Raw genomic sequence first — 10,606 nt, 5'->3', positions numbered from 1 at the left:
GTGAGTGTGATTGGCTGTTCTTGGATATTTTAGTGTGGTATTAACACGGTACAGTAGTGAGTGTGATTGGCTGTTCTTGGATATTTTAGTGTGGTATTAACACGGTACAGTAGTGAGTGTGATTGGCTGTTCTTGGATATTTTAGTTTGGTATTAACACGGTACAGTAGTGATTGTGATTGACTGTTCTTAGATATTTTAATGTGGTATTAACATGGTACAGTTGTGACTGATTGGCTGTTCTTGGATATTTTAGTGTGGTATTAACATGGTACAGTAGTGAGTGTGATTGGCTGTTCTTGGATATTTTAGTGTGGTATTAACACAGTACAGTAGTGATGTATGCTTATATTATTAATCCACTTTCAGAATTTATAAATGATATTGTACTTGGGTTTTTCAGTACATCAGAAAGTAGATCTACAAAACTATTATATTAGTAATACTTTTGAGGATGCCAGATGATTGTTCTCATTCCCCCATGTTTAGTATCAATAATTCCAATTTTCTAATATCCATAAGTTTTACTGATACTCAGTATTTTATTCCAGATGTCCAATTCCCACTTGCAAAACTCTTAAGCGAAAATTGAAGAGACTACGTTCATTTCCCAGTAAATGGAAAGATGTACCTCAGGAGTTGAGAGATTTGATCATTGCTGAGCTAGGCATGTTTATGTTCAGTTTGTTGCTAGAGAATTAGGGTTAAAATAAGGCTTTGATACCAGACACAAGTGTTATATATAAGACACATGATATTGATTTGAAAATTTACTCACTTTATTTCTACATCTTACCAAATAGTTACAACATCTCTTTAGTATTATAGAAAAACCTAAATATGGTAACATCTGTCAGTACAGTTTTTACTCTGTTGTGTTTTTCAACTTGTTTGATTATAGATATTACAAGTTTGAAGTGACTTTTTTTTTCATTGGGGATTTTTTAAATACGAAAGAAATTGTTAATTTGTGATTTTTCAGAAATTTTTTTATTAACATTGTAATTGATTGAAAACTTCAGGATATTAATAAGATGTGGCAGAATAATGTATATTTGGAAACAATGCAGTTCAAATAAGATATTCACTTTCAAACCATATTGCACTGAAAACAATGCAATTCGGCCCAGCGATTAGGGAGCTTGACTCACAATTTGAAGGTCGTGGGTTCAAATCCCTGTCCCGCCAAACATGCTTGCCCTTTGTCACGGTGGTGTTATAATATGATGATCAATCCCACCATTCATTGGTAAAAGAGTTGGCGGTGGGTGGTGATGACTAGCTGTCTTACCTCCTAGTCTTTCACTGCTAAGTTAGGGACAGCTAGTGCAGGTAGCCCTTGTGTAGCTTTGTGCGAAATTCAAAACAAACAATGCAATTCAAGTAACATATTCACTTTCAATCCATCTCATTACCAGGAGCATTACAATTTGGTAATATGAACTTAGTGCTATATCCAGTGTTCAATTTGATGTAGTCATTTCAAGTGTTGTGTTACATTTTTCTCTAGCTAAATTTTTTTGCAAATCCTTGGGCCTATTTGACAATGTTTTCGAACATATGTCCACTTCACAGAACACCTTCCCTACCACTGATTAAGATTGTCTTGCTTCACCTAGCAATCTCAACTTTAGGTTCTTTACACATAGTTTCTGTATTTTTCTGTCTAACTATGATATGATTGTTTATAATAAGTCTTATCCGTTTTACGTGTTAGTGTGAAATGAGGTAAATCGAGGTCACTGGAATAACTACAGTTCTTTGGTGGCATCTAACATCGGATTGACTGTTTAAATTTCAATTCATTCTTTTTGATACACTTGATAATACTGAGTTAATTTGAATTAAACATTGTGTGTACTCATATTTTTCTTTTTTTTTCGGTAATGCCATTTGATATCGTAGTTATCCAGCTTACATGTGTTTTGATGTAACTGGTAAAAAAAAGTACAGTTTATTAAGTTTCTGTGGTGTGGTTCCCACACACACATTGACATAATTAGTGACAAACGTTTGTGATTACAAAAAAAATTATAAAATGCATCTTTTAAAAAAGGGGACATTGATGTGTATCAGCAGATGTGTAAATAATTAATTAATAATGCTTTCTTTTTAATTTACTCTTGTTCTTTTTGTGTGTGTGTGTGTGAATCAACACCAAACACAAGCTAGCTATTATATAGTAGTAAAAGAAGATTATCAAAGTACTTTCTGACTTATTGAAGTTATGTGTGAGGAAAAAGTAGTTTGTTCTGTATTTCCAGGTTGAATAATGTGTTCAGTTTGTAATTTAAAGCTTAGTGTAATATTAAAAATATGTTTTTCTCTAGTAACTGCAGGTGGGTGGTTATAGTATTGTTTGTGGAATATGTTGGCTTCGAAAATCTTTACTTCGTGTTTCATTTTTGGCTAGTGCCATGCCCACAAGAAATGGTTGTTAAATTTTGAAACATAATGAGCTGGGTTGGTTAAAACTGTTCACACCAAAGTTCCTTTGATATATAGAATTTGTCATTTTTCAAGGATAACCTTTGCATTATGGTGTAATATTCATCTTAAGTTTCACATTTTTATTTGCTTGTTATGCTTCAGTGAAAAAAAAAATGATTAGAAGGATTTCAGTTTTTTACATTTAATTTATATTTACACACACGTTCTACAAGTTTCTATCTGTTTTTAGATACTTTCTTTGTACAAAGTTTTAGAACTATGAAATTTGGAGGATTTGCTTAAACCTAAGTATGCTTCTTTTTTTCTGTAACATGGTTGTGTGTATATTAATGAAGCTGTCCTCATTATTATGTTATTAATTCAATTCACGTGTAATTACAGAAATTCCTAATGGCGTTCAAAGATGTTGTTGTGGCTGCTTTAACCGTATTGCTTGGAAACTAGGAGTTTCTCTTGGATCCGAAGGTGGTTAGTAAACGTGTTAAAGTTATGAACTCGGTTATTATATCTATCTGTGACATTAGAACATCATGTACTATAAATTTATTGTGACACCAAACCAGTACTGATGTAAACACTTTGTATGACTGTTTATTATTGTTAATAAGAAGTATGAATAAGAAAAAAAGCTGTTTTCACTTACCAAAACCTATTTTACTTATAATAAACCTTAGCTGTGTTATACAGTTTTCCTAGAATTATATGTTGACATTTGACTTGTGTATCTCATTTTTACTATCAATATAGTTTGTTTTAACAGTATTAACCTTCCTTTATATGATTGCATGCAATTCAAAATTAATGGATCTACGGTAGTGAACGGAGGATTGTAAAAGGAATTTTTTACTCTTGTCTAGATAATCAGCATGGTAAATGGAACAATGAAGAAATCAAACTTCTGAAACAAGGGCTTAGAGAGTTCGGAATGGACTGGGATTCCATAGCTAAGGTGGTGACTACCAAAACTAGTGAACAGTGCAAGTCTTTCTACATGAGTTGCAAAGAAAAGTTGGGTGTCGAAGAACTTGTTAAAGGGGAAACACAGGTAACCTTATCATAAGTCGTTTTATTTTCTCTCTTATTTTTATGTAAAATAGTTGACATATTTGTGGTGTTGTTGTTGTTCGTTTTTTTTTTGTTTTTTTATTTATTTTTTTTATTTATTTTTTTTATTTATTTATACAGGTGATATAGATAATGGTAGCTACTAAATTGGTGATTTTGTTCTCGTTAGATTGATGGAGAGGAGATAACTGGTGGGAAACTGGTGGAAGACTCGGGGGAGACTACATCAAGCTGTGAAGAAGATAATTGTATTGACAGATGTAGTAGTGACACAGCCAGTGCTCCAAGCCCTGTTTCTAGAAACAGAGAAGATGGTAAGATATCTTGTGTATAGATATGTGTAAGAAATGCAGTAAAGATTTAATTTCAAGCACGTTACCATTACTTTAACACTAGAAAAATGTTCACATCCATACCTAGGGTATAAAATTTGTGAAGAACTTGTCTGCACTTTTATTTTACTATAAAATTTAAACATGGTTTAAAATCTTGTAATTTAAAAAATTATATTAAACATGGGAAATGTTGTTGCACTCGTGTTTTTATTACAAGTTGTGCAATAATGTGACAATGTCAGTAAAAAAATGTTTTGCTTATAGGTTTCAGCATTTAGAAATTGCCTTCATTATTTTCACTGACCTTAGTCTATCAGTCTTAAAAAATTCTACTTTAGTTTCTCTTATTGCAGGTATAATATCAGAGGAAATTGTCAGTACTCTACAAGGAATCACTCGATCAGATGATCAAACTGAAAAAAACCTAAATATTACAATAATCAGAGACAACAGACAGTTATCTCAAGATAGTGTGAAGAATAGCTCTGACTATGATAGCAGTGCTACAATGAGTGCCGACGAAGGTTTGGGACAGATTGAATCTGAAATGCCTGGAATGTCCAAACAATGTCCAGAAGTTAGACAGATTTCAGAAGAAAGTGTTGAACCAGAAGATCACATTCCATTGATGAAAACTCTTCCGTCAAACCCTGCTGTCAGCTATGTAATGCCTAATCCAGCTTTCCCCATTGCTACTTCAACAAACTTCATCCCTGTTGAAAAGGTATCGTCCAAAGAAGAGCCCACCTGTGTTCGTGATCTAATATACCAAGCTATTGAATACAGTCTGCAAGCTCCAAATAAATCTTCCCGCACGTGTACACCAGTACCAGTTATTCCGAGTAGTAAGGACTCTTGTGTATCAGAAGAAGTTAAAGAGGAGGAGAGTGAAGCTCATGCACCATCAGCATCCCATGAAACAACTAAATTTCCAATGTATAGTAATTCTGTTCCCTTGCCTCATGCCGAAGGGCTGGCCATGATGGCCCAGTTTTCACAAGCTCTTCTTCAAGAACAAGATGAGGTACAAGATCTCAGTAAAAAAGACAGACGTGAAAGAATTAACATTTCAACACAGGATTTCAAAAAAAAAGAAAGAATCTCCCCTCCAACACAGTTGTCATTAGGATCGGGGCTGCCTCACCATCAAATTCCTTACTCTCAGTATGGTGCTCCACCACCAGCTCACTCAAACCAATATAATAGATCCTTACAACCTCCTCCAGATATCCCTCCACCAGATCTTTGTAGAGATGTATACATTGGTTATCCAGGAAGGCTTGGCTTTGTTGGATCTGATCAAGCACTCTCTCAACCCCCTCGTCTGATTACTCAGGCTTTATCTCCATCACCTACCAGTGTACCTTCAAGCCGACAAGTATCCAGGCCCTCTGTTCCTCCACCACCACCATTAATAACAAACAATAAACAAATCTCTGTCAAGTTTCCTCACATGGCACCTGGGTCCATTACTCAAGGAACCCCTGTAAGTCTTTATCCTCCTCCTAATGTCCCAGTAAATCCGACTCACTATGAAGGGCTTGTAAGACAGATTCATCCCAAGCAAGCTAAAAATGGAGGGTCCATAACTCTTGGGACACCATTACATGATCAGGTAGAAAAAAGACCTGTAAGATCAGATGATCAAACAGCATCAAGTGTTTTATCAGTACCAGTTGTGGAAGGAAGAAACAACAGAAGAACACCATCAACAGAATTACTCTCTAAGACAACAGTTCCTGTACTCTACGAACAAGTGGTTGACCAATACTATTGTCGACCTACTTCGTCTCCATATGATTCCAGCCAATCACCCTCCAACAGACAAGGTTTTGTTAGTGAAACCTCAAGCTCAAAACAGCTAATGATTGACTTCAATACTTCTAAGCAAATGCACAGAGAAACTAGTAAAGTTCCATCACCTAGGGCTAGGGATTCTAGTCCCCATCCACAGCAAGACTCCAGGATACCACAAACGTATGCTAGTATGTCATATCCAGCTTATTCTTCTGCTTCCGAAGTTCGTTATACAAATAACTCAAGTTCTTTAATGACCCATCGAGACCAGCCTCTTAGCCACTCTTCAGAAAACCAGTGGACTTCTCATAGGAAGCAGTCCGGTCTCCATATTTCTCATGCTCTTGTAGAACAGTCACCATCAAGACATAATGTCATCAGAAGCATAACCTGGGGTACAGGGAAGCCTTCAGTTATTCAGATACCAAAATCATCATCATCTTGTATTCAACAGTCCATTAGTCCTATTCCTGCTTCTGGAACAAAAACACTTTCATCTCGTAATCCCCATCATACCGTTTATCCAGTGATGGCTCCTACACACGATGCCTTCAACACTCTTGTGGATGCTGCTGTGGCTCAGCCTAGCTTGGCAGTACCTAAAGAAGATAGGAGGCCAGACTTGAGTAGATCTCCACAGAACAAGACAATCATGGAAGGCCTACAAAAATCACTAATGGAGATGCAGCAGCATCCCAGATCTCACTCTGAATCTAGAACACTAGGTTCTCAACACCTTCAAGAACTGTGTAGGATAGATTCTGAACAAGGATGCACCAGTTCTAGAGCACATGTGAATGATGAAAGACAGTTTCAGGAACAAACAAGAGTGAGAGACACGTTCATTCCTGAAGACTACAAGAATGTGGCAGATAAAAACTTTATTCAGCATAAAGCTGAAAGAGAACAGAGATCCAACCACAAGCTTCCAACCAGTTTACATTTAATGCAGGAACCTTTTACCCAAGAAAAGTTTGAACAAGAACTGATGAATGCTAGATATGGAAGGGAACACAAAAAAGGTATTCCACAAAAGAAAGATGATTTGAGACAAGTCTTACCCATTGACGTGGAGAGAGGTGAAGAAGGATCTTTCCATTTGGGTCGTGTTCAACATCAAGCAGACTTAGGAAGGGAAGCAGCAAGAATTTTGTCTGAATCATTTCAGAAAGAAAAGCCTAACATAAGACCAACAAATAATCAGTTTACTGCAGTACATTTAATAGATGCAATAATAACACGTCAAATCAGTCAGAATGCAGATACTGAACCTAGGAACCATAATTCGGAAAACAGATTTGTGCAGTACTCTGGTGGAAGTGATATTAGGCCAAGAACCACTAAAGAAGCTCCAAAGAATGAAAAAGTAGTGACCATAGATGAGGTATCAGCTACTGATAGATTTGGTAGGACAGATACTCAGAGAGCAATCAGTCATGGTCAGAACATTCCTCTTGTATCAGAACTTACCCATGTTTTCACACTTAAGCAACAGATTGAAGATATCATTTCCAAGAACTATAATTGTTCAAATAATGAAAGTGTTTCGACTAGTTCACCTCTTCCTTCTAAATACACAGAAGGAGGTAAAAATACTGTTGTATCAAATTTTCCATCAAAAGGAACTTGTCATTTTGTGGTAAATCCTAATAAAACAAATTTCCCATCAGTTGATCCTCACTATTCAGTAGCTAGTGTGAGTAGACATGCAGAAGGAATAGCTTCAGCAGCAGAAACTTGTGGTCCTCCCATGGGAGAACCAGATCACACTGCTGAAGAATGCCCAGGATCTAGATGTGTGCATCATTCTTGGAAACTTCGTAAAGCTCTTCAATCAGAAAAAGGTCATAGCACTCATGATTCTGCATCAATGGGCACAAGTCCTGTTCTGAACCACGATGAGAGAGAAATTATTCGTGTAACTCATGAGGCTTCCCCTCCCAGTCATACATTAACAAAAACTCCCAACTTCCAACAAGGTTTCCCTCTAACATCATACACTGTGGAACCCATTTCCCCACCAACACAAAAGACTGAAACTAGCAATGAGTCTGGTGGAGAAAATGTTCTTGGGTCTTCTCTGGGTGCACTTTCACAGAATTTTACTTGGTCCCCTAGTGCTAGCATTGCTGGGATGTTTGCTTCCAGACGAGGGTATTTGCAACAACCACAAGTGTCTGGTCGCATATCCCACCAAAATCAAATGAACTTGTCTCCTTTGGATTATGTTAAAAATAAAATTGTTGAAGTAATGAAAACTGAAAGTACTGAAGTGCAGAGCCAGAAACTCTGTAGCCAATCCACAACTAACGAAAACTTAAAGTTTCCAAGTACTCAACATAATATGAATGAAGAGAATAATGCTTTAGAAAGACCTCGGAGTAATGGTCATTGTATGGCTCTCCAAGATCCACTCTCTTCTCAGAATGAAGTAACTTATGGCTCAAGTATTATTCCCACATCTCGACCTTCCTCTGCTATTGAAATAGGATCTAGCCAAACTGTAAAAAATATTTCAAGAGGTTTGAAGAGATCTTTTGACACTGCAGGTCTTGGAGAATCACACATAACTCGTCCTAGATCTGTCTCTCCAAGCAGTTCTAATCTGGGTATTGGAAATGGAGATGAGCTAGGAAAAAGATTCAGGATAAATTCCAGATACATACCAGAGAGTTCCACTGATGGAGTGATACAACAGCTCCCAGAGAGCTCTGAGAGACCTTCACAGGAAGTTCCTCGGCTGAGTAGCTCAGAAGACTTTGCCGAGAGCAAAGGTTTTGTAACAGAAAGTTGTACTTCCCCAAATATAGTATCAGATAGTGGAACATTAGATTCTGGCCCACAGTCAAGTCAGCAGGATGATAGAGTGCCTGGTGTTGAGAGTTCTACAGATGATATTAGAAACGAAGGACAACAATGGGAAGTTACCTCTGGTAACACTGATGACAGACTATTACCTGACGTGAGTTCCCAACTCATAGACAGTCCAGGATCTGGGGAAATGGTAATTGATGAATCATCAAATGTGAACAGTGCATCCTCCTCCAGGATTGAACCAGTTTCGCCGCCACCTCAGGAAGGAATTTCTACATCTGGACGAATTGAAGGCTTAGAAGAAGCACCAAGTTCCACCAGCAGTGAATTGGCTCAAAATAGTTTTGTCACCTCCTCACTTGGTCACAGCAACCAAGCTTCGACTTCATTGGCCAGCAGTTCAGCACGAGGCTGTTACTCTCCCTATGGTCCATCAGCATCTGTTTCCAGTAGTACAGTAGGTGGCAGCAGTCCTGGACCTTCTAGTTCTTTGATGCCTTCTGGAACAGCACCATTTCCTGCTTTCACTGGTGTGACCACCACATATACATATCCATTTTCAGCTCTAACTGTTCGTCCGGTAGGTTATTCAGAAAACAGTCCATCGTCAGTACCAAACACTGTTTCGGGAACGACGGTTGGTTACCCTGCTAATCCATCCACAGCATGTGGTCCCAGTTTCAGTGTAATTGCTAATAGTTCATCTAGTAATTCTCCAACGTCAAGGTCTTGTGACTCTCATCATGTGTCACTTTTGTCATCACAGTACGAGCCTTTGTCTGATGAAGATTAGGTTTTACTCATGGACAATTTATTCTTTCATATTTGGTGCTTTGTCATGAAACCTTATTATATTGTGAAGACTGTTGATATGATCATCAAATTCTGGAGCTTTGCTCATTAGACTTCAAAATAACCATAAAACTTATGGAAAACATATAATTATCTCAAATTTGAACTTTGCTTCTAAAACTAAAAAGAAATGGACTTAAAATGTGGTCTCTCATAGATTTTTAGAGCTGGTGAAATGTACATGGTCATCTTGTAGAGAAAGGCAAGAAACATCTATGTATTATTATTAAAATTTATTTTGCAAGTTTTGTGTTTCAATATTATTCTTTAGTTTTAAAACTAAGCCAGATTTGCCCTCAAATGTTCCATGGTACCAGTACTCTGTTATAACTTTGCTCAGTGTGATATGTATAAAGTAACAAAAGGAATACTAATTGGTGTGTCATTTTTTTTATCACTTGTCTACACTGCCAATGCAAACCTTTCCAATAATAACAATAATAAATTCCACTATTCCTACTGTACAGTGCCTTGGTATGGAGTAGGGTATAATATACAGTAAAGTGGTGTGTTATTCTGAAGAATTGACAAACTCATTAGAGCTGTAAAAAAAAAAAAATCAGTTGAGCAAATGCAAGTTTTTTTTTATGTTCAACTTATATCTGGAAAACTGTCCTAGACGTTTTATTTTGTTGTTTTCGTTTTGCACAAATGGTAATGTTTGAGGGGAAGAGAAAATGATAACTTGCATTTGTGATTTTCCAAAATTCATGTGAAATGAGAACTGATAACTGTTTCAGAAAAAATAAAAAGTCATAGGTATTCTACTCATTCCCTCACTTTGTCCCCTGTAGGGGAAAATACCATTGTATTCATTCATACTTTTTTTAAATAAAAGTACCATGTACAAATGCTATTGTTTGTCTTTCTTTGTTAATTGTGTAACATCTGATTGAGTTAACGGCGCTTAAACCTCTCTGAATGACACAACTTTTTTTTTCATGTTACCAAACATATTGAAAGCAAAATTCAACTAAAGTGATAGTTTCGTAATGTATGGGAAATTTTACGAAAGTCAGTTAAACTCTAACTTATGTAATATATATATATTAAACTAAGTTCCGAGACGCCTGCTTGGCTAATGCATCGTTAGGCCTAAGAGACATATTTAATATATTTGGTCCATGTTAGACTCGTGAAATCATTTACTGAAAGAGCAACACATTTTTCGGCAACAGGCCACGAAACAGACCCCCAAATTCACAGTCTGGTATGTTAACTACTAAGTCCAGCTCTTTCTTCTTTGTATTTTGCATATATAGTTTAATGCACTTTTAACGTTTGCAATCTCTC

At 36.6% G+C, this 10,606-nt stretch overlaps 1 protein-coding gene across 8 annotated transcripts in view; it reads left to right on the top strand.

Moving 5' to 3' along the window:
• LOC106462725 overlaps positions 1–10,142 on the top strand; it is an 81,872-nt gene extending 71,730 nt beyond the window's left edge. For 7 of the 8 annotated variants that reach the window (XM_022390055.1, XM_022390059.1, XM_022390054.1 and 4 more), the window contains 5 exons: positions 551–666; positions 2,832–2,918; positions 3,308–3,495; positions 3,685–3,829; positions 4,204–10,142. In XM_022390055.1, the coding sequence (XP_022245763.1) occupies positions 551–666; positions 2,832–2,918; positions 3,308–3,495; positions 3,685–3,829; positions 4,204–9,254 (5,587 nt within the window). In that variant the 3' untranslated portion in view covers positions 9,255–10,142. The remainder of the gene's footprint in view (positions 1–550; positions 667–2,831; positions 2,919–3,307; positions 3,496–3,684; positions 3,830–4,203) is intronic. The other variant, XM_022390053.1, reaches the window with a different exon arrangement.
• Positions 10,143–10,606: the final 464 nt, after the last annotated feature.

This window comes from Limulus polyphemus, unplaced genomic scaffold (genome assembly GCF_000517525.1).
Source record: "Limulus polyphemus unplaced genomic scaffold, Limulus_polyphemus-2.1.2 Scaffold1233, whole genome shotgun sequence".
In the NCBI taxonomy this organism is placed as follows: Eukaryota; Metazoa; Arthropoda; class Merostomata; order Xiphosura; family Limulidae; genus Limulus; species Limulus polyphemus.
The sequence above is the reverse complement of the archived record's forward strand: the minus strand, read 5'-3'. Positions and strand labels throughout refer to the sequence as shown.